This window comes from Scyliorhinus canicula, chromosome 5, assembly GCF_902713615.1.
Source record: "Scyliorhinus canicula chromosome 5, sScyCan1.1, whole genome shotgun sequence".
NCBI classification, from domain to species: domain Eukaryota; kingdom Metazoa; phylum Chordata; class Chondrichthyes; order Carcharhiniformes; family Scyliorhinidae; genus Scyliorhinus; species Scyliorhinus canicula.
Genome location: NC_052150.1, coordinates 142,716,790 through 142,741,624, shown reverse-complemented (window position 1 = coordinate 142,741,624; position 24,835 = coordinate 142,716,790). Strand labels below are relative to the sequence as shown.

At 45.7% G+C, this 24,835-nt stretch overlaps 1 protein-coding gene across 1 annotated transcript in view; it reads right to left on the bottom strand.

Annotated features, from left to right (window-relative positions):
- Positions 1-10,476: 10,476 nt before the first annotated feature.
- pdia4 (protein disulfide isomerase family A, member 4) overlaps positions 10,477-24,835 on the bottom strand; it is a 49,379-nt gene continuing 35,020 nt past the window's right edge. Inside the window, exons 7-10 of the mRNA XM_038797778.1 lie at positions 24,663-24,814; positions 23,073-23,229; positions 16,271-16,504; positions 10,477-11,171 (exon numbers count right to left, since the gene is read on the bottom strand). Coding sequence (XP_038653706.1) covers positions 10,756-11,171; positions 16,271-16,504; positions 23,073-23,229; positions 24,663-24,814 — 959 coding nt within the window. The 3' untranslated portion in view covers positions 10,477-10,755. The remainder of the gene's footprint in view (positions 11,172-16,270; positions 16,505-23,072; positions 23,230-24,662; positions 24,815-24,835) is intronic.

Sequence of the window (24,835 nt, the reverse complement as noted above, 5' to 3'; positions counted from 1 at the left end):
CGTCGAGCTGCGTGTACCGGTTGATGGTCTGGCTGCAGTCCACGACCATTCTGTGTTTCTCCCCAGTTTTAACCACTACCACTTGGGCTCTCCAGGGGCTATTGCTGGCCTCGATAATACCCTCCTAAAGCAGCCGCTGGACCTCGGACCTGATGAAGGCCTTGTCCTGGGTGCTGTACCGTCTGCTCCTGGTGGCGACGGGCTTGCAATCCGCAGTTAGATTGGCAAAGAGGGGGGGGGTCAACCTTGAGGGTTGTGAGGCCGCAACGGTCGGTGAGGGGAGGTAGGGGCCGGCCGAATTTGAGGGGCAGGCTCTTTAGATTGCGCTAAAAATCCAGACCCAGCAATAGTGCAGCGCAGAGGTTGGGGAGGACGTAGCGGCAGAAACCGCTGAATTCTAAGCCCTGGACAGCGAGATTGACCACACAGAACCCTTGGATCGAGACAGAGTGGGATCCGGAGGCCAGGGAGATCCGTTGGTTGGCGGGGTGAACCGTGAGGGAGCAGTGCCTTACCGTGTCTGGGTGAATGAAGCTTTCGGTGCTCCCAGAGTCCAGCAGGCAAGAAGTCGCATGCCCGTTGATTTTCACTGTCGTCGAAGCAGTGGCCAGGTTGTGAGGACGGGACTGGTCCAGTGTCATCGAGGAGAACTGCGGGTGGTCGTCCGAGGATTCAGATGGGGAGCGTCGGCGACCCGGATCCAGCGTTCCAGTCCCGTGGGGGAGACAAAATGGCGGCATCCGGAGGACCTGTTGGGAACAAGATAGCGGCATCCATGGAGCGCACGTTGTGGGGGTGGGGCAAGATGGCGGCACCCATGGTGTGCACGTGTGGTGGCGAGGCAAGATAGCGGCACCCACGGGCCGCACAAGAACCAGAGGGGAGAAGATGGTGGCACCCACTGGTCACACATGGCCCCGGGAGGAGAGGATGGCAGCGCCCAATGTGCGTTCGGCTGGGGGGAGGGGATGATTGCGGGCGCGATAGCGCGGGCCTGGCACACAGCTGCGAAGTGGCCCTTTTTACCACAGGATTTGCAAGTGGCGGTGCAGGCTGGGCAGCGTTGGCGGTGGGGACCCCCAGGGTGCGTGGCGGGCAGCGCAGGCGTATCGAGATGCGACCATCATGGAGAGCGCTAAAGTTTTCGTCTCCGTTAGGTTGAGCGTGGCCCCTTCCAGCAGTCGTTGTCGGATGGGGCCCGACGCAATCCCCGTTGCGAATGAGTCACGCATTAGATTGGAATGTTCAGTGGGCGTGACGGCCTGACAGTCACAGTCCCGTACGAGTGGGATAAGAGCCCGCCAGAAGTCTTCGGTCGACTCACCAGGTTGTTGTACACGTGTGGCGAGTACATGCCTTGCGAAGAGTGTGTTTGTCTTCTAAGCGCAGTTCTCTTTTAGGAGCATCATTGCTTCCGCGTAACTTGGGGCGTCCTGGATCAACGGGAACACGCTGGAGTTTAACCTGGAGTATAGAACTTGGATCTTCTGAGCTTCCATCGGCGTGGGGGTCGCAGCATTGATGTAGGCCTCAAAACAAGCCAGCCAGTGATCTAAGCCCTTTCTGGCATCTGGCGAGTGTGGATTCAGCTGCAGGCGATGTGGTTTGATCCGGATGTCCATAATGTAGAAAGATCTGACTGTAATAAATTGATGCACGATCAATTGCACGAAAGACTCAGATTGGTACAACTGTGGCTTTATTACAGTCAGATACGTGGCCTCCTACTGCAGCTGGCGGAATGGCTGATCAGGAGGAGGTGGTCACGCATATTTATATGGCTCCTTGTGGGCGGAGCTAGCCGGCAGGGGCTACCGGCGAACCTGTAGTGCAGGTCCTACCGTACATCCCCTAATACAGGTGCACAGTGGTTCACCACAGTCCCCCCGCCATGCCAGGGCACAAGGTGGAGAGGTTGCTCTCCAACATATCAGGATCCGCCTTCGGGCGATCAACGAGGCGAAGGCTACAACATCTGCCTCTGCACCAGTTTCTAACCCTGGCTGGTCTGACACCCCGAATATGGCCTCCCGGGTGCCCAGGTCCAGTTTCACATGCACCACTTTTGGAGATTACCCTAAAAACCTCCTTCCAGTAATCCTCTAGCTTTGGACAGGACCAAAACATATGAACGTGATTGGCGGGCCATCCCCGCAACATTCACACACATCTTCTACTCCTTCAAAGAATTAGCTCATCCTCGTGAGGTGTGCTTGGTATACCACCTTCAGCCCCAACCGCACGCACGAGGTGGAGGCATTCACTCTCCGGAGCACCTCACACCAGAGTCCCTCCTCCATATCATCTCCCAACTCTTCTCTCACTTTGCTTTGACCCCTTCCAGTGGTGCCTTTTCCTCTTCTAAAATAGCTCCGTAAACCGCTGACACCTCCTTCTCCAGTCCCCCTGTCGTCAGCACCTCCTCCAGCAATGTGGAGGCCGGCTCCACCGGGAAGTTCTGTATCGGCTTTCTGGCAAAATCAACAGCACTTTCTTAACCAGTGGGGTTTCCCCCACCCACACAAGCCCCAGAATCAAAGTATTGACTTTCTTAAAGAATGATTTTGCGACAAAGATCAGGAAGTTCGAAAGGACAAATAAGAACCTCGGCATAACCATCATCTTCATCGCCTGCACCCACCCCGCCAACAACAGTGGCGATACATCCCACCTCTTAAAATCCCCCTTCATCTTTTTTTTTTTTTATAAACAGTACAGCACAGAACAGGCCCTTTGGCCCTCGATTGCACATCTTTGGACTGTGGGAGGAAACCGGAGCACCCGGAGGAAACCCACGCACACACGGGGAGGACGTGCAGACTCCGCACAGACAGTAACCCAGACGGGAATCGAACCTGGGACCCTGGAGCTGTGAAGCATTTATGCTAACCACCATGCTACGTGCTGCCCCCAACTGCACCAGATTCAACTTGTGCAGCTGCTCCCGTCCTGTGCCATCTGCGTACCCAAATATCTGAAGCTCACACCCACCACCGGGAGCGGCAGCTCTCCCAACCTCCTCTCCTGTCCTCGATTGGGAACACCTCACTCTTTCCCCATGTTTAGCTTATATCTGGAAAACTGACCAAACTCCTCCAGAATACTCCTAATTCCCCCAACACCTCCCACTGGGTCCGAAATATACAGCAGGTTGTCTGCATACAACAAAATCCTGCGCTCGACCTCCCCATACAATCCCTCTCCAGTTCCACGACACTCACCGTTGCCAATGGCTGTACTGCCAAGGCAAAGAGCAACGTGGAGTGGGCACCTCTGCCTTGAACTACGGTATAGCCCGAAGTACCCAGAGCTCACCCGATTTGTCACTATCGGCACCCCGATACAACAGCTGGACCCAGCCAACAAACCCCTGTGCGAACCCAAACCGTCTGAACACTTTCCACAGACACGCCCACTCCACCCGATCAAAAGCCTTCTCTGCATCCATTGCCATTGCGAGCCCTATGTCCTGTCCCTCCAGGGATATTATCACGTTTAGTATTCTCTTAACATTCGCCAATAATTGCCTCCCCTTTACAAACCCAGTCTGATCTTCCACTATCACCCCCGACAAGAGACCTCGATTCACGAGGCCAAGATCTTTGCCAGCAACTTAGCGTCCATATTTAATAGCGATATCGGGTGGTAGGACCCACACTGTTCTGGATGTTTATCGTTCTTCAGTATTAGGGATATGGACGCCTGCGAGGGGTGTGCCTCCTTTCCCTCTCCTCATTATAAGCCCTCACCAGCAAAGGCCCTAGGTCCCCCCCAAACCTCTTATAAGATTCTACAGGGAACCCATCCGGGCCTGGGGCCTACCCTGCCTGCATCGTCCCATGCCCTCCATCACCTCCACCAGTCCAATGGGGGCCTCCAGCCCCTCCACCAGTACCTCCTCCACCTTTGGGAACTCTAACCCACCCAGGAACCGCCACATGTCTCCCCCCAACCCCCCCACTGGCTGGGGACTCCAATTCATGAAGCCTCCTGTAAAACTCCTCGAATACCATAGTCACTAGCACCAAGTCCAAAACCACCCTTCCCCTCCTGTCCTTCATCCTGCTAATCTCCCTCGCTGGTTCCTGCTTCCTGAATTAGTGGGTCAGTATCCTACTAGCCTTCTCCTTGTACTCATAGTGCCTCCCGGCCTTCCGCAACTGCCCTACTGCCTGCCCTGTGGACACCAGCCCAAACTTTGTATGGTGCTTCTGCCTCTCCTTCAACAACCTGTCTCCGGGACCTCCGAATACTTCCTGTCCACCCGCAGAATCTCGCCTGCCATCCTGGTTGTCTCTGCTCTCCTCATTCTCCCTATGCACCCGGATCAATATGAACCCTCCCCCCCCCCCCCCCCCCCCCCCCCCCCCCCCCCCCCCCCCCCCACTAATCACAGACTTGAACGCCTCCACAGTGTGGGGGCTGAGACCTCACCTGGATTGTTCAGTTCCACATACCCTTGGATGGCAACCCTCACCTGCCCACACACCTCATCTGGTACCAACACTACGTCCAGTCTCCACTGTGGGTGCTGCCCCCACAGTCCCACTTGCAAATCCACCCAGTGTGATGCGTGGTCTGAGACCACAACCGGCAAGACCGAACCCCACTACCGAGCATCCTGGTGGGCTCAGTCCACATTGAAATGGATGTATTGAGCTGAGTGGGCATACAGAGCCTCAGTGCAGATGCACCTGTGAGATCCTAGACAGGTTCCCATTCAGCACCCAGAAGGACCCAGTGGTCTAAAGTTCAGGGCGACCGTCACCTTGACAACCACCATGCTGCTGGCCTGCCTTGGTCTGCTAAATCGCTGGCTTTGAAAGCAGACCAGGGCAGGCCAGCAGCACGGTTCAATTCCTGTACCAGCCTCCCCGAACAGGTGCCGGAATGTACGACTAGGGGCTTTTCACAGTAACTTCATTTGAAGCCTACTTGTGACAATAAGCGATTTTCATTTCATTTCATGAACTGGTGTCCTCCCCATACCTCCGCGGTGCCAGTACTGCCATGATCTGGCATTTATGTCACACTCTCTCCCTGCTCAGGCAGAGTCTTCGACAGTATCCCCTGTCCGGCAGGTCCTCGAATGATGTGCAGTGCCAGTACATACGAGGCCTCATGTGGCCTCTTCCACCTATTGAGCAGCAGGCTCTCCATCGTGGGCAGCTGCCTCCTGTCCCCCTGGGGCACATTCTGCTGCTGCATCTTCCTCCTCCACCAGCAACACCAACTTGCACAGCCACAGGGCATCCACCAAGGTTGTGGCAACTAGTAGGAAGGCCATTATTGCTTGTTGAATCCAATATCCATTGTTGGCAGGGGGTGAAAGGCCAACATGTTAGCATGGTGCATACCCCCATGCCCAACAAGGTCCACTGGGCTACATGGTGGCCCTAGTTGGCACTGCAGGCTCTACCCCCATATGCCCACCATCACCACACCCTGGCCCCTTTGGTACCCAGCCCTGTGGGGCCCCTGGCCCAGGCGGCAGCCCCTGATGCTGGTGGTAGCTCCTGCCTGCCGCTCCCATAGAGGTTCGCGGTCTTTGCCCTTGAGTGGGCCACCTGATATCCCACCAGAGGTGGTCCTGCAGCCCACGGCCACATTTCTCCATGTCCTACCTCCTCACCCCCTCATCAGCCACAGCGCCGGTTTCACTATTTGTAAAAACCTACGTTTGTAAAGAAAGCGAGTAAGAATATTGGCTCAGAGCATCTAGTTGTAGAATCAGTCTGGGTGGAGCAAAAAGGCCCATGTTTGAAGGAAGCCACTGCAGTCGGCAGCAAAGAGAAACTTTGAAGGGTGAATATATACGGACTTCAGTAAAACACATGGGTCGATAATAGACTACAAAAAGGTTGAAGACAGAGGAAAAAGAACAGAAAGAGGAAAACATTTTGTTAATGTCAGCCACCAGTATCTCCTTATTTATGTTACATCATTTTAAAACTGAACAGACCCACTGATTTGGTCACAGTCAATCTTAATACAAAAAATCCTGCTTAATATCAACAAACTGGTGAACTTAAATACAGATGATACTATTAGAAGGTATGAAAGAGGCTATAGAATAAAAGCAGAATTAAACTGGCAAAGATTAAGGTCTACCGGGCAATCGTTATAACATCTTTACAATATATAGGCAGAACTACTTAGTTGATGAAGATCTTGGGGCACATTGGGCTGCTTCCTACCTCTGAGCCAGAAGTTCCAGGTTAGAGTCCCACTGCAGGATTTGATGGTCAAGGAAGATGCATTCATAATGTGGCCAACAGGTCAAGTATCAATCTGCAAAAGCCTACCAAGAGGCCAATGGCAGGTAGCAAGAGCAGGAGAGACACATGGTCAGCCATGTTTAATGTGGAGTGGTGCCCCTCAAGCTACAAGTCTCTGGTGACAGGCTAGCAAACTGTTCCACGCAGTAATAGCTATGGAATCAGGTAAAACTCTGCCTTGTGCACCAAGTGTGGGAAGAGAAACAACAAACTTGCAGTTGGCAGATCAGAAACTTGAATCACTTCCATTTAGTTTACTTCAGAAAGATCATGAACATTTGAAGGTGACCATTGATGTTACCAGAGGAGCAAATATCCAGGCAAAGAGAATAGAAGTGCAGCAAAGCAAAGCTGGTCACTTATTCCAAATTTGACACTGGACCCTTACCCTAGAAGGTAATGACCTGAAACTTTCAAATCATCCTCATGGTGGTCAGTTCAAAAGATATGGATTTCTTAAAGACCAATGATTCATGATGGCAAGGAAAGAGTCCAAAAAGCCTTTTAGGACACTCTAAATTCCACCAGTCGTGTGGGGAAGAACTTTTCTCCTGAATATCAGGTTACATAACAATACAGTAAATCACGACCATTATTTGGAGATAAATCAATGCCCGATGATGGCCAAACCTTCAGCAAAACAGATTTAAAATGAAAAAAAAAAGTTACAATTTACAGACAAATGTGAAGCTAGTTAGAATTAAATAACTTTCAAAAAACTTTCATTCGCACATTGATTAAGGGTTCATAATACCACTGTTCTGTACATTTAGCATTAATGAACAGCAAATACTGTTTGAGATGGATCAACTTAAAAGATCAAAACCTTAAAATTAGATTAGCCCATTGGCAATGAAAGCAAACAGGCAAACTTCCAGCATATTTCCGTACCAGCCTCCCCGGACAGGCGCCGGAATGTGGCGACTAGGGGCTTTTCACAGTAACTTAATTGAAGCCTACTCGTGACAATAAGCGATTTTCATTTTTTCATATTTTCAAGTAGATTTTCCACACTATTAGTCATGAAGTCAGGACATCAGTCACTTAATGTACAATTGTGTTAGGCCACAAATTTAACACGTTACAAAAATCTCACTATTCATGTGATGTTAATTGTAATTTGTAGCTACATTTTTGTATAAATTGTCATTCAATTGCCTTGTAGGGCCAAGAAAAAATTGATCAATGTTGGGAGGGTGGTGCTGGATAGGATCCTTAGATAATACTGCAATGAGAGTGACAGTACAGTGATGGATATTGAGGCAAGGGTCTGAATAATCAAGTCAGATGAAATGTTGGTACTACTGGATGTGTAGCACTGGTAGGTGGTCCAACACAAGCTTGCGACTGAGGAATTAGGAGTTCTATAATGTGCTGAACAAAGCTACCTCAGGTCTTGACCACTTCAGAAATTGTATTTGTCAAAAATGCAGGAACAGAAAATCCTAATGCACTTGAGGAAGGGTTGGGACAGTCAGATGAAAGCATGGCCATTTCTGGTTAAAAAAAAAGCAGAGCCTCAAGATGGGAGAAAATCAAAGTTAGGTGGGGTTACAGTGATCAGGCAGGATGGGCTGGGGGCCTAGATGGACTGCACTTTCAGAGGGTTGGTCCAGCTCCATGGGCCGAATGGCCTCCTGCTGCACTGTAGTGATGCTATGATTCGAAGCAAGCGGAGTTTGAGAATGGGATAAGTAGACAAACCAAAGGAAAACCCAAGAACTGGATTTTAAAGTGGTGGAGTTTAGGGAGTGAATTCTAGATCGTTGTGTAACAACTAGAGTCAGAAGAATGGAGTATTCTATGCAACAGTTAGCTGTGGCTCTAGTGAGGTGAGGTTAAACTTGGATTTAACCATTTTTGTCAATACAGGTCAGTAAAGACATGTGAGATAGCAAAGCAGAACCTGGTACAGAACAGGATATGGGCAGTAGAGTTTTGGAAATGTTTATGAAAATTGAGAACCTCATTCACAATTTGATAGTTAGATGAACAGTGGAGGGGTCAAAAGAGATGAAGTATCAGTGTAACATTTGGAAGCTGAACCAATTCTGCATCTCTTGTTCGAAAAACAGCAGCTGGAGGACGAGTAGGTCAAGGTCAGATCATTGGCAACTCAGATAAAGGTATGCTGTTGGTATAGAAGCCAGTTTCCAACAGTGCCCTGGCCAATATTTTTCCTTGAAGCAACACCATAAAACAGATCATTGGTAAAATGAAAGGAATTAGCTTTTAACAAATTGAGTACCACAATCCCTAGTGTAACAGTGACAACACGAATCAGACTACAGGAGGGAGATGAATCACTTGGTTGCATGGTGTACCGAAAACAACCTCTCTAAATGTTGGAAAGACTAAGGAACTGATCATAGACTTCAGGAAGTGTAGCACAACACAGTCCCATCTGCATCAATGGCTCCAAAGTGGAGATGGTCGATAGATTTAAGTTCCTGGGGGTCACCATCACCAACATTCTGTCCTGGTCCACTCACATTGATGCAACAGTCCAGGAGCCCAACTTCTCTACTTCCTACAGAAGCTAAGGAAATTTGGCATGTCTGCATCAACTCTCACAAACGTCTCCAGATGTGCGATAGAGCATCCTATCCGGCTGAATCACAGCCTGGTATGGCAACTGCTCAGTCCAAGATCACAAGAAACTGCAGAGTGTGGTGAACTCAGCCCAACGCATCACACAAGCTTGCCACCCCCACATTGATTCTGTATACACCTCCCGTTGCCTCATTATCAGAGACCCCTCCCACCAAGGCATTGCCTTCTTCCAGACCCTTCAATCAGGCAGGAAGTACAGAAGTCTGAAGACCCACACATCCAGATATAGGAACAGCTTCTTCCCCACAGCCACAAGACTCCTCAACGACTCCCCCTCGGACTGATCTGTTTCCTGTAAGAACACTATTCACGACGCCCTATGCTGCTCTTGCTCATGTATTTTCTTCGTTTGGCGCCTTGTTCCGTACTGTAACCAATCACTGTTTGTCAATGTACCGTTTGTCAATATTCTGTTGATTATTTCTTTGTCTACTATGTACGTTCCCTCGGCTGCAGAAAAATCAATCAATTACTGCCAATGAAATGATATGAAAGGGTGATATATAAATTAGTTATTTTCTTTCCATCTCACTTGCTTGCTTAAGCCCCCCAAAATTGGAAGCAGAGGCAGGTGGAACAACATGGAACAAGCGGATCTACCGTCAGATAAATGGTGTGGAGTCACTGCAGTAAACAGTTTTTCCAGTGGGATAGAGTGGAAAAAGATTAGGAAACGTTCAAGAGCTACTTTTAAGCAGTTTTTTTAAAAACCCGTACACAATTAGTTTTCAAAATAAACTCCAAGATACAAAATACCGGGCAAATATACTGAAAAACATGGCAAATATGCTGAAAAGCCAAGATCGATTTCAGTTATGTTGTTAGTCATACCATTACAAATGGAAAATTGGGCAGCACTAATACTGCATGGTGCCGAGGTCCCAGGTTCGATCCCTGCTCTGGGTCACTGTCCGTGTGGAGTTTGTACATTCGCCCCGTGTCTGCGTAGGTTTCACCCCCACAACCAAAAAAGTGGCACAGGTTAGGTGGATTGGCTATGCTAAATTGTCCCTTAATTGGAAAAAATTAATTGGGTACTCTAAATTTATTTTAAAAATAAATAAATGGAAAATTATTGTGGTCACGTTGCTCTGACTTTAGCTTTATTTTGATGCAAATACCCCAAGTCATAGAGCAAGGCCTGACCTGTAATGGACATAGTTTCAACAGATCAAATATAAAACAAGCTTTGATGTACTTAATGGCAATCCGTAAAATGGCATAGAACCTCATCTGCCATTTAGAGGGGCCTGAAAAGAGGATGATGGAGGAGGTGAAGAAAGTTGTTCATAATACATTATATGCATTTGCTTCTGGAATCTGGCTTTTAAAGTCAAATTTGATGTCAACAGTTTGAATTGAAGGTTTTTAATGCATTTCTACAATGGGTGCAAGTCGTAACATCAATCAGAACTTGAAATGACCCGAATAGGAAACTCATACTTCTGGAGTGAGTATCAAGTTGTTTTATTAGGGAAAAAACTATCCACCTTGGGTTATATTTAAATCAACCAGTTGTCAAGGATAAAACTCCACTGATCCAGCTAATGGGAAGGAGAGGGAAAAAAAAAATAGTTTATAGAAATGAATTCCTCAGGTCATCTTTATTTGAAGGTTTTTTACCAAAATATAAATTGAACAAACCATACAAACCTCACAAAAGTGATTTCACACATTCTAGGTAAATACCTCAATTACACAGGTAGAAACAAAATTCTCTGGCACAAGTTTAATCTCTTATTCCCAGTGATTTTTTTTTTTTTTCCAAAGGACTAAGGTTTTGAAACAGGTCATTTCACCTCAAATCCAAACTGCATGTTGGGAGTTTCCAAGGTCCCCTATAACTGAATAAACTGAACAATCCTTATAGCTCATCTTTGCTTCTTGACAGCTTGGTTGCATGTTCTTCCACAAATTTGCTCAAAGAGTCAAGGTCTCGTTCACTCTGGTCATATTGAATAGGATTGTCTTTACTGTTACTTGGAGCAAAGTAAATGGTAGGGTATCCTGCAGTTTTATATTTATCATTTGGCACATCATTTGCTGCTGCATCCATCTTTGCGATGATCAGGTGCTCTTCATTTTTGTACTTTTTACCGAGTTCCAAGTACACAGGTTCCAATTTTTTGCAGTGCCCACACCAAGGTGCATAGAATTCTATTAGCACATCTTTCTTTTTGTCCATAACTATTTCATCAAATGTCTTACCCACCACCACTTTTACTGGTCCTTTGTTATTCTTTGGGACTGGTTGTGACTTAACAATAGGCTTTAATTTACCTGTTAACAAAAAAAGTATTTGTGAGTACATAGTCCTTTATGGAGAAAACTCAAATGCTATCAAACATATAAAATAGCAAGTAAAGTCACCACAGTTCCAGATGACCATAGGCTGCTTGCCCCTTTGAGGGGGAAGAGCTGACTGAGATTTAACCAGAGGATCATACACCTCAGGCGAGGAGCAAGGTTGAGAAGGTCTTCATGAATAACCTCAGCCGGTATTGAAACTGCCTTACAAATCAGCTATCTAGCCAACCGAGCTAAATGATATAAATTGCACTTTAAACAGGAAAACATCTTAAGGTGCTTAAGAGGGGCAAGGAAAGACATAGGTGATATTAGGGTGACAAAATGTTTTAACTAGAGTTAACACTCTGCAAAAAAGGTTGAAAGTCACAAATTAGGGAGGAATCCTGAAGTATTTGTTAACCCACACAAGCTGCAAAGGGAAATAGATAAAAAGACGGAGCGAGGAAATTAAGATACTTATCAGAAAAAAAGTACTGGAAAAAAATTAGGAACTAAAATCTGACAAATTCAATTGAAGGTTCACAAGATTGGACTCTAGGAAGAGAGGGTTGTCCTTGGATGAAAGGAGAAGTTTATTCTATGATAAGATGAGTAAAGTGGGTCTATATTCTCCAGTTACAAGAATGAGGGGTGATCTCATTGAAACATGATTCTGGAAGGATTTGACAGGGTAGACAGAGGCGGTTTTCCTGCGCTGAGAAATCTAGAACACAGGAGCAGTGTCAGGATGAAGGGCCAATTGTTTATGACTGTTAGGAGGATAAATTTCTTCACTAAGGTTAGGAAATCTTTGAAATAGTCTACCCCGCAGGATTATTGATGTTCCATATTTTCAAGGCTGAAATAGGCAAGTTTTGTCTCAAGGAATTGAGGGATATGGGAAAGAGCTGGGAAAAGCAGAGTTGAAGCCAAAGATCGGCCATGATCTGATTGAATACTGGAGAAGGCTCAAAGGGCCATAAAAGTCAATTGCTGCTCCTGTTAATATTCTTGCATGGAGAGTTAAGGGATGAGTCAGTGCTGGAAAAGGAGGGGTATTAAAAAGCTATGAATTTTACACTCAAGACATAGGCGGTGGGGCAATCAGAGCCCACAAGGGTCAGCAAGGATGGATGCCTGACAGTTATAAGATTTATTTAGAGAGGTGGCAGAATTCTGCAGCAGAGGGATCTGGGTGTCACTGTACATGACTCAAAGATCATGTAGTACAGCAAGTGATTAGGAAGACAAATGGAATGCTGACCTTTACTGCAAGGGGGATGAATACAAAAGGGAAATCTTGTTACAGGACAAGGACATTAGTGAAACCACATCTGGTCTCATTTTCTTTGAAGGATATACATGCATTGGAAACAGTTCAGAGAAGGTTCACTTGGCTGACTGGATTTTTAGGACGAAAGCTTAGGCAAGTTGGGCCTAAATCCATTGGAGTTTAGAAGAGTGAGGTGATCTTATTGAAGCATATGATTTTGAAAGGACTTGACAGGGTTGATGCTGAAAATACATTGTCTTGTGGAAGAATCTAGAACTTGGGGCACAGTTTGAAAATAAGGGATCTCAATTGAAGACAAGACGAGGAGGAATTTTGAGATGTTATTATTTTGATTTCTCTTCCAGAGAGCAGTAGGAGATGGGTTATTGAATACATTTAAGGCTGAATTAGACAGATTTTTTGATTATTGATGGTTACAAGCAACAGGTAGGAATGTGAAGTTGAGACTACAATCGGATCAGCCATGAACTTATTGAATGGCACAGCAGCCTTGAGTGGGCTATTTCTGCTATTGCTCATGACATAACAATTTTTTTTTTTACATTCTAACTTACTGACTTATATCCCTTTGCAGATTCTTTGCATTTTCAACTTCTTTTCTATCACTGCGTCAGCAAATATGACTACGATACAGTCCGTCCTTCTCATCCATGTCTATTAATATAGGTTGTAAATGCTGGAGGCCCAATACTAATCCTGGTGGCATTCCACTTGTTAGTTTGCCAATCTGAAAGTGACCTATATCTTTTTGATTCCTGTTAGTTAGCCAATCCTCCTATCCATGCTAATATATTACCTCCAACAACATGAGGTCTTGTGCAGTGACCGCTTATGCTGCACCTTACTGAATGGCATTTGGAAATCTAAATATATTTTATCTACCCTGCTTATTACATCCTCAAAGAATATCAATTAAGTTAACAAATATTATTTCCCTTTCACAAAACCATGTTGGCTCAGATTGCATTCTGATTTTCTAAATGTCTTGATGTCGACTTCTTATCTAATGGATGCCAGCATTTTTCAAATGATGGATGGCAGACTAACTGGCCTATCATTTCTTATTTGTGTCTCTCTCCTTTCTTGAGCAGAGGGTGTTACACTTGCAATTTTACCAATCTGTTGGGACCTTCCAGAACTAGGCATTTTGGAAGAACACAATCAATGCATCCACTGGCTTTAAGAACCTTGGATGCAGGCCATTAGGTCCAGAGGACTTGTCAATTGGCAGTGCCATTAGTTTTTCTAGTACTTTTCCCCCTCTAGTATTCCTTTTGTATCTTGTTTTTCTACTATTCTTGCAATGTTTTGTCGTCTACCATGATGATAGATACAAAATACTTGTTTAAAGCCTTTGCCAGTTCCTGGTTTCCCATTAATATCCAACTTTACGGGACCAACATTTACTTTAACTACTCACTTCCTTACCTGTAAAAGTTTTTATTGTGTTTTTTATTTCTTCCTAGTTATTCTCTTATACGCCAATGTCTCCCTCTATTAATTCTTGGCCATCCTTGGCTGGTTTCTAAAAACTTCTCACTCTTCTCGGCCACCATTAAACCTTTGCAGCATTCAAAGGTTTTTCTTTCAATTTGATGCCATCCTTAGTTAGTTGTGGATGTTAAATTATTCTTGTAGCGTCTTTCTTTCTCAATAGAATTTAATGTATTGGGTGTTCAGAAATATCTCCAAATGTCTGCCAGTTACTCTACAGTCTTGCTCTGTAACCTATTTTTCTATTCCACTTTAGCCAATCCGGTCCTCAAACTTTAAATGAAGGCAACTACAGTAGTTGGATTGGAGGGAGAGAGCAGCGGGCAGTGTCAATTTCAGCGGCCGGCTGATTTCAGTGAGAGCAGCTTCCTTCTCCGGATCAAAGTGAGCCGGCCGCTGAAATTGACACAACTGACAGTTGGGGTCCATAATCCCCCCCCGCGGTATATCGCGAACCGCGGTATTGCGGAGCGCGGTATAACGGGGGACTACTGTATAAGGATTAAGGCAATAGTTTCAGACCCACGCTGCTCAACCTTAAACAGAATATGACATTTCATCACTCTTACCGGGAGGGTCCTTTGAGGTTATTAATTAATCCTGACTCATTACCTGGTCTAAAATAGTTTGTTCCCCGGCTAGTTCTAGAATGTATTGTTCAAAGCAATTGTCCCATGGGCCTACATACAGTTTTGGACTCATTCTCCAGGCTACTTTTGCCAATTTAATTAATCCAATGCACAAGATAAAAATTTCCCATGATTATTGCAGCATTTAAAAAAAAAACATTCGTCTGACAGTAGCTACTGTCAGGGGGCCTATAATAACTCCCACCAGTGATTTATCTCCATCAAAATAGATTCTACATCCAGATGTCCAAACCAAGGTAATTTTTCACTACTGTACTGATGTCATCTTTTATTAACAAGAGCCTCTGATTCTTTTCTATCTGCTGTTCCAAAACACCAAATAGACTTGAATATTCCTCAGCTGTGGTTACTTTGCAACCATATCTGAAATATCAACCATATCATACTCATTTATATTTTATTTGTACTAACAATTTAATCTTGTTTCAACTGCTTTATGCATTCAGATAGACGGAATTCCATCCTTTTACCACTTTCCCCACTCTGACCTTATTTGTTGGCGTATGTTCCTTCTTGTCACACTGCTTATCATGATCTGCATCATGAACCTGCACTATTGTTTTGTCCTTTCTCTTCAACTTCACAAATGTCCCTTCTTGAATCCCCACCCCCATTCAATTCATAATAATCTTTATTAGTGTCACAAGTAGGCTTACATTAACACAGTAATGAAGTTACTGTGAAAAGCCTCAAGTTGTCACACTACAGCACCTGTTTGGGCTCCCCGCGGGAGAATTCAGAATGCCCAATTCACCTAACAAGCACGTCTATCAGGACTTGTGGGAGGAAACCGGAGCACCCGGGAGGAAACCCCCAGACATGGGGAACATGCAGACTCCACACAGTGACCCAAGCTGGGAATTGAACCCAGGTCCCTGGCACTGTGAAGCAACAATGTTAACCACTGTGCTACCATTCTCGCCACGTGAAGCCCTCGTTATACAATTCACGAGTACACAGGTCCCACCATAGCCCTAATGGTACAGTTCCCTCTTTCCCCAGAACTGGTGTCACTGCCACATGAATCAATCTCCATTTCTCCCAGAGCAACATTTGAGCCATGCATTAAACTCTGGTCGTGTTTAGCCTATGCAATTTGCTCATGGCCCATATAGTAATGCAGGAAGTATTACCTTTGTGGTTCTGCTTTTTAATTTAGTTCTTGGTTGCTCAAGCAGAATCTCTTTCTGCTAATCTAAATGATTACCACTGCATCAAATTTCCCATGTTAACACTCATACCCTTCCAGGCTTCATCACATTGTGCTGCTTTACTGACAGCAAAACCAGTCGAAAGAGCGCTGATTACTCTCGCACCCAAATTGCAACTGCTAAGTCAGCTTCCCACTACAATTATTCAGAGCTAATTGATTGAAAACCATTCAGCCCCTCAAGCTGGTCCTGACATTCAATGAGATCATGGTTGATCTGTGACCCAATTTCTCATACCTGCCTTTGGCAGGTAGATAAATGCTACTGCCACAGTTTCTGTTAGTTAGGCTCCTTAACCAATTTGCAGTTTTAAAATTATGTCAGAATCTGACTGCTAATCTAAAGTATAGCCCAAGAAAAACTATCAGAAAAATTCCATGTTACATCATTTCCCCATGTTAGTATCTTGTCACACTCTGGATAAGATTGAAGATATTGCACCTTTCTTAAATGCCATTACAAATTCTCTCAGTATATCAGAATCAAACTCTTCCGGTTCCATTGCATATTTCTTGCCGGCTACATCCAGAATTGCCACATTCACTTCTTCACCACTGTCTGCCAGACCCAGGCTACTTAGTTCTGATGCATAATCCTCTTCGTCAGCAATTGCAAAAGTATATTCAGGGAAGTCCTTTGCTACCTCCAATACTTTTTTCCGCCAATATAGTGTAGCTGAAAGTACAAACAATATACAAGTATTAGCTTAGCATTAAACAGTTTGTACTTAATTTGAGTAAATTCCACTGAATGTGGAAAAGTTGTCGTCATGTGTGGCACTCCACAAACACAATAGCAGCAACCACTTTTAAAAATTTTTTTTAAATGACGCCAACAATTGTGTAGTGTTTTTCACATGAATACACTGGGGGGGGAATAAAGCCTGGAGATAAATAAAGTGGGAGCAGGAGGAGAGTTGCAAGGACAAGAAAAGGTGGAGTAAGGGACTTGGATAGTAGCAGTAAATCTAAGTCAGAAGGGCAGGGATTACAACTACAAGTAGTATTACACAGTAAAAAGAGACCATTGCATATCTATCATAGATGTGCTGGGGCAAATAGAAGGACGAAGCAGTCAATACCACAGATGGAATAAAAAAAAGTGTTGATTAGACTGAATTTCATTACCTAAAACCAGTCAGTGCTAAGAAATATCAAATCTGTGCACCATCTTACTCAGCCTATTACAGCAACTGCCTATACAGCTCAACCTGCAGTTATTAAAATAAAGCTTTAGGTGAGACAATAATACAAGCAGAAACATTTAGCTTTATGCTAAGAACGGTGGAGAAGAATAAACTATAGACAAAGGCAAAAGATAGGTTCAGAAAGAAAGATGGCGTCGGAGTGAGGCGACTTCTTGCAAGCTGTGCCCAGCATACCCTCTAATTCTATGCTTCTAAAACTTCATTCTAACTCTTTTAAACTCTAACAATGTTCTAATTCAATTACTTACAGATTTAGCTATCTTTAGGACCCTGGAGACACCTGAAACTGACAACCTGGTGCAGCCGACCACATGTGAGCAGCTGCCGGAGCTGCAGTCCCAGGCCTGGGAATCCCCAACAGCGGCTGCCAGAGACCAGGAAAATGCCCTAGAAGCCAGGGCCTTCACTCTTCAAGCTCCCAGAGACCTGGAAAACACCACAGAAGCTGGGACCTTCACTCTGCTGCTCTTCAACAACCAGACCAGCTCTCCAACGACCATACCAGTATCACAGCAGCTACAGCCCTACCCACCAGCTTCCAACCCCACTGACCCAGAGAGCTGCGACCCCCTGCAGGCCCCAAGCACTCCTTTCACTCCCCTCCTCTACAGTCACCCCACACTCCTAAAAATCAACTCCCACAGCATTCAGGTCTTGCGCGAGTCAGCTGGCGGGGGTATTCGCAGATATCGTCAACCTCTCTTTACAATAATCGGAGGTCCCTATCTGCTTCAAGAAGACGACCATCATCCCTGTACCAAAAAAAGTCAAGCAGTGCGCCTTAATGACTACCGTCCAGTGGCTCTGACATCCATCATGAAGTGCTTCGAAAGGTTAGTCATGGCACGAATCGACTCCAGCCTCCCAGATTGCCTTGATCCACTACAGTTCGCCTACCACTGCAACAGGTCCACGGCAGACGCCACCTCCATGGCCCTGCACTCTACCCTGGAACACCTAGATAACAAAGACACCCATGTCAGACTCCCATTTATCGACTACAGCTCAGCCTTCAACACCATCATTCCTACGAAACCCATCTCCAAACTCCGTGGCCTTGGCCTCGGCTCCTCCCTCTGCGACTGGATCCTGAACTTTCTAACCCACAGGCCACAATCAGTAAAGATAGGCAATAACACCTCCTCCAAGATCATCCTCAACACCGGTGCCTCACAAGGCTGTGTCCTCAGCCCCTTACTACACTCCTTATACACCTACAACTGCGTGGCCAAATTCCCCTCCAACTCGATTTTCAAATTTGCTGATGACACCACCGCAATGGGTCAGATTTCAAACAATGATGAGACAGAGTACAGGAATGAGATGAGAATCTGGTGAACAGGTGCAACGACAATAATCTCTCCCTGAATGTGAACAAAACGAAGGAGATTGTCATCGACTTCAGGAAGCGAAGTGGAGAACATGCCCTGTCTACATCAATGGGAACGAAGTAGAAAGGGTCGAGAGCTTCAAGTTTTTAGGTGAAATGAAATGAAATGGAAATCGCTTATTGTCACAAGTAGGCTTCAAATGAAGTTACTGTGAAAAGCCCCTAGTAGTCACATTCCGGCATCTGTTCGGGGAGGCTGTTATGGGAATTGAACCATGCTGCTGGCCTGCCTTGGTCTGCTTTCAAAGCCAGCGATTTAGCCTTGTGCTAAACAGCCCCAGATCACCAACAGCCTGTCCTGGTCCCCCCAGGCCGACACTATAGTTAAGAAAGCCCACCAACTACTCTTTCTCAGAAGACTAAGGAAATTTGGCATGTCAGCTACGACCCTCACCAACTTCTACAGATGCACCATAGAAAGCATTCTTTCTGGTTGTATCACAGGTATGGAGCCTGCTCTGCCCAAGACCGCAGGAAACTACAAAAGGTCATGAATAGCCCAGTCCATCACGCAAACCAGCCTCCCGTCCATTGACTATCTATAATTCCTGCTGCCTCAAAGGCAGCCAGCATAATTAAGGACCCTACGCACCCCAGGTATACTCTCTTCCACCTTCTTCCATCAGGAAAAAGATACCAAAGTTTGAGGTCACGGACCGACTCGAACAGCTTCTTCCCTATTGCCACCAGACCTCGCATGAAGTTGATTTTTTCTCTACACCTTGCTATAACTAACATTATATTCTGCAGTCTCTCCTTCCTTCCCTATGTACGGTATGCATTGTTTGTCCAGCATGCAAGAAACAATACTTTTCACTGTATACTAATACATGTGACAGTAATAAATCAAATCAGAATGAGGAGAAAAAATTAGCCAGTTGTTTAGAATTTTTGTTGGTGATATACAAGGATCCTAGGAAAGAAACTTCAGTTTTCAGAAACTACAATCTTCAAATACGGAGACTTTTTCTACCAGGGCTGTATGAAATGAAACCCAGGCTACCAGGGAGGAAATAGTGGATGCTCAAACCATCATTTACCGATCCTCACTGGATACAGAGGAATCGTGGACTGCTAACACTACCTTTGTTTAAGAATGGAACAAGCGATAGACTGAATAATTACCCTTGCCGGACAAACTGTTGAAGTAATTCTGAGAGATACCGGGATAAATCATTCAGAAAGGCACCGAGTAATTAAGGACAGTCAACACACATTTAAGGGAAGATCTGACCAACTTTATTGAAATTTTGTGAAGTGGTATCAAGGGGGATTTATCAGAATAGTGCAGTTAATGCGGTCTGCGTGGATTTCAGCAAGGCTTTTGACAATGTTTCACAAGATTAGTTAAAGAGCTTGTGGAATCCAGTGGAATGTAACAAGCTGGTACAAAATAGGCTCAGTGGCAGGAAATCAACAGTTAATGGATGTCTTTGCAACTGGAAAACATTTCCAATGGGGTTCTGCAGGGCTCAGTACTTGGTCTCCTCTTTTTGTGAATCCCGCCCCCGCTGGCAGCAGACCCCCCACCCCCCCCGGGGATTCTCCAGCCCGCAATGGGCCGAGTGTCGGTCCTTACCGGTGGGACCTGGCGGCACGGGCTGCCTCCGGGGTCCTCGGCATCTGGCTCTGGGGAGGTGCCCCCACGGTGGCCTGGCCCGCGATCGGGGCCCACCGATCCGCGGGCGGGCCTGTGCTGTGGGGGCAGTCTATTGTTCCATGTCAGCCGCTGTGGTCCTCCGCGATGGCCGACACGGAGAAGATCCCCCTGCGCATGGATGACGGCCACACATGCTGGTGGTCCCGTGCATGCGCCAACTCGTGCCGGCCGGCGGAGGCCCTTTGGGACCAGTTGGCATGGCGTCAAGCCCCTTCCGTCGATCAGCGCGGTGCAAACCACTCCAGGGCCGGCCTAGCCCCCGAGGACGTGGAGGATTCCGCACCTCGGGCAGCCGGATGCCGGAGTGGTTCACGCCACTCCTTGCCGCCAGGACCCCCCACCCTGCCGGGACGGGGAGAATCCCGCCCCTGAAGTCCCATGAACTCCATGGCTACAAATCAAGTGCTGGAAAATGAGTGCTGGGTGGTTTGTTTTTTTAGGCAGTGGCCTTCCACACCATACATTTTTTCTAGATTGTTCCAAATATCTGAATGGGAGGAATATGTGGGTGGTGGTGTGAGAGTGCACAATCCTTGGGAGAGCCACCACAGGCAAGTATGTATTTTCACTAGAGGGAGTGGCATCAGTCCATTCCCTTCCTCATTCAGAAACATCTAACATGAATAGTATATGCACAGGACATTCTTTGCATCTGTTTTCACCAAAGAAAATGGCTGTGGATGATGATTCTAAGGTAGGGCATGTGAACAGTCTGGATCAAAAAGGTGGTGCTATTGAGTGTTTTAAAAGGCATTAAGATAGACAAGTTTCCCGGGCTGGATGGGATTTACCCCAGACTGAGGGAAGCAAAGGAGAAAATTGCTGGGGCGTCAACTGACATCTTTGTATCCTCATTGAGAGGTGAGATCCCAGAGGACTGGAAAATAGCTGATGTGGTACCACTGTTTAAGAAAGGTAGCAGGGGTAATCCAGGAAACCATAGGCCAGTGAGCCTCATGTAGTAGGTAAATTATTATAGAGAACTCTCAGGGACAGGATTTATACCCATTTGGAAACAAATGGACTCATCATCAATAGACAGCATGGTTTTGTGAAGGGGAGGTTGTGCATCACTAACTATTTAAAAAATAAATTTACCCAATTCACTTTTTCCAATTAAAGGGTAATTTACCACGGCCAATCCACCTAGCCTGCACATCTTTGTTTTTTTTTTACATAGAATTTACAGTGCAGAAGGAGGCCATTTGGCCCATTGAGTCTGCACCGGCTCCTGGAAAGAGCACCCTAACCCAAGGTTAACACCTCCACCCTATCCCCATAACCCAGTAACCCCACCCAACACTAAGGGAAATTTTGGACACTAAGGGCAATTTATCATGTCCAATCCATCTAACCTGCACATCTTTGGACTGTGGGAGGAAACCAGAGCACCCGGAGGAAACCCACGCACACACAGGGAGGATGTGCAGACTCTGCACAGACAATGACCCAAGCCGGAATCGAACCTGGGACCCTGGAGCTGTGAAGCAATTGTGCTATCCACAATGCTACCGTGCTGCCCACGACAGGGGGAGAAACGCACACAAACATGGGGAGAATGTGCAAACTCCATAGGGACAGTGACCCAGAGCCAGGATCGAACCTGGGACCTCAGTGCCCAGAGACAGCAATGTTAACCACTGTGCCATCGTGCTGCCCGTGCATCACTAACTTGATTGAGCTTTTTTGAGGTGACAAAGGTGATTGCTAAGGGGAGGGCAGTGGATGTTGTTTACATGGACTTCAGTAAAGCTTTTGACAAGGTGCCTCATGACAGACTGATACAAAAGATGGAGTCACATGGGATCAGAGGCGAGATGGCAGGATGGATACAGAACTGGCTCAGTCACAGAAGGCAAAGGGTAGCAGTAGAAGGGTGGAATGGAAGGTTGTGACTAGTGGTGTTCCACAGGGATCTGTGCTGGGGTCTCTTGTTTGTAGTATACATAAATGATTTGGAGGAAAATGTAGCTGGTCTAAGGTTGGTGGAATGACAGCTAGTGTTGAGGATTGCAAGAGGACACAGGACATAGATGGGCAGAGAAATGGAAAATGGTGTTTAATCCGGACAAATGTGCGGCAATGCATTTTGGTAGGTAACATAAGAGGGGAAATATACACTAAATAGCAAAACTCTTGGGAATATAGAAAGTCGGAGAGATCTGGGTATGCAGGTCCACAGATCTTTGAAAGTGGCTACACAAGTGAACAAGGTAGTCAAGAAAGCATACAGAATGCCTGCCTTCATTGGACAGGGCTCGAGTATAAAAACTGGCATGCCATGCTACAGTTATGAACCGTGGTAAGGCTGCACTTGGAAAATTGCACACAATTCTGGTTGGCACACTACCAGAAGGATGGAGGCTTTGGAGAGGGTGCAGAGGAGGTTTACCAGGATGTGGGCTACGTAGAGAGGCTGAATAGACTGACAAATTCATTGAATTACAGAATGTGACGAGTGACCTGATAAGATTATGAGGGGCATGGATAAGAGTGGATGGGCAGGCATTCTTTCTCAGGGTGGAGGGATCAGTTACTAGGTTTAAGGTTCGTGGGGCAAAGTTTAGAGATGTGCAAAGCGGGTATTTTTAAAAAAAAAAACAGTGGTGAGTGCCTGGAACGCGTTGCCTGGGGAAGTTGTGGAAGCAGGTACATTAACAGCATTCAAAAGGCATCTTGACAAATATATGGATAGGATGGGTATAGAGATACTGCACCATGAAGTGCTGAGGGTTTTGGCCACGGGTGGCATCAGGATTGGTACAGGCTTGGAGGGCTGAAGGGCCTATTCTGGTGCTTTGTTCTTATTTCTGGTCTACATGGTGGCCATTTGTTCAAGGAACAACTACAAAGTACCAGTCTATTATGGAAAAGTTACGGAATGGATTGCGGTTGTAAGTGTTTTGATTCTATTTGGAATAATGCCCAATATTGAAAGAAATCAAAAACTTACTCATGTGTTTTAAAATGCTGTGACTATACTCACCCACACGATAATCAAAACTGAAATCTACGCCGTAGTACACCACCACTAATGGGCGTTTGCTGTATCGCTTTGCATCATTACTTTGCTTACGATGCCCAACTAAAGGCACAGCATTTTTTGCAATAAAGTCAGTCACTTCAGAATGAGGTAATGTGTCCTGCAACAATAAATTGAGGATTGAGTTTCATAAATGTAAGTGCAAGTTAATTCATAAGGCAACAATACAAGATTAATATTTCAACTAAAATTGGAACAAAGCCAGCATTTAGTCTATTTAAAGACAACAGAAAATTTCTTAATTTTTCTCATCAGACAACAGGAGCTCAAAAGTCCTGTGGCAGGATGAAGTTGACACATGCATAGGGGAGGATGGAAGTAGGTTGGAGTGTTATGAAACTATTATTTAGTGTTAGAATAAGATTGTAAATCCTTAGTTTGTTCTGAGTTTCCTTTCTAATTGCTGCCCCGCTGAGTGCCTTTAATCTAAAGTTCTTGTTGGTTGCTGCCACACAAATTTTATTTAAACAACAGACGTTAGGCAAATCGAAACATCCCTGGTCTAATGGACTAGCCAGGACTATCCTTTTCGGTTCTGCGGCAGAGCCCATGATGTCAGTTTAATAGACTTGGCAAGCAGCAAATCAGTAAATCTGAAATTGAGCCATCTCCTGTCATTGCTCGTGATTAGTAGAGCCATTCAGAATCTTCCGGAAGAAAGAAGGTTATGTGAAGAGCCCCATTTTGTCATGAGTTCTGAGAGAAGAGGTTCGGCCAGGAAGCAGCTGTAAGGCAGACCTGAAAGTCAGTCCTATTTTAAAAGACACAGGCAGAAATCAGATCTGTGAAAGGTCCTTCAGCAGTGCAAGGTTGCAAGCAGTTTCTCACCAGGCATGTAATACATCGTCCTCTGTCAGAATGGTTGGGAAGAACCCAAACTCAGAACTCATTATAATACTGCCGTGTTTTCTGCACAAACGGAAAAGCCTGTAACATCCTCAAGTATATCTCGGGGAGACGGAGGCTCCATCTGGTGGTCAATGGTCAGAATTGCACCAACCTGAATCTCTTGTATAAACCAATTTCCCGGAGGCTTGCATTCAGAGAAGACCAGCACCTATACAGGCCACAACTGCAGCAGCAAAAATTCATCTCAAACCTTCTTCCATTCCTGTTATTCTAAGCCTTTCCTTTCTCTTCACCTTGTGTCTGTTTTGTGTATGTCTGGATGGAGGGTGGAACTGGGTTTTGGGAATAGGTAGACTAGTAGACCATAGTTCCAATTATTTCTTTTACGTGTTTACCTTTTACTCTTGTTATAAATAAACAAACAGTTTGTTAATGTTTTACTTATAAATCTGGTGTCCGTAATTCACTAAAGCAATCAAGGGTTAAACCCCTTTAGGAAAACACAAACACAAATTAATTCACTTGTGTTGGGGCTCCAGGATCCGTGGGCTGGAACTGACCAGGCACTTACCCAAACTGACCGTGCACTCACCCAGGGTGTCTACACTATGAATGGAAGCAAATGTGGAAGGCACAAAGCAAAGGAGGTGTCAGAGGGGCAGAGAATCAGAGGGAAACATGTACCTTGATTGTCAAAGTGTGCATTTTGGGCTCATATTGGGAATTGAATTTTTCAGGTTGCATCATAACCAGCTGTCCTGGTGATACTTTCAAGTAGTTTTGTATTTCACTGCTAAAAGTGTGATGTAACCTGTAATCTTCTCGTACAGAGTTACCTAAAAGAAAAACAGTTATTA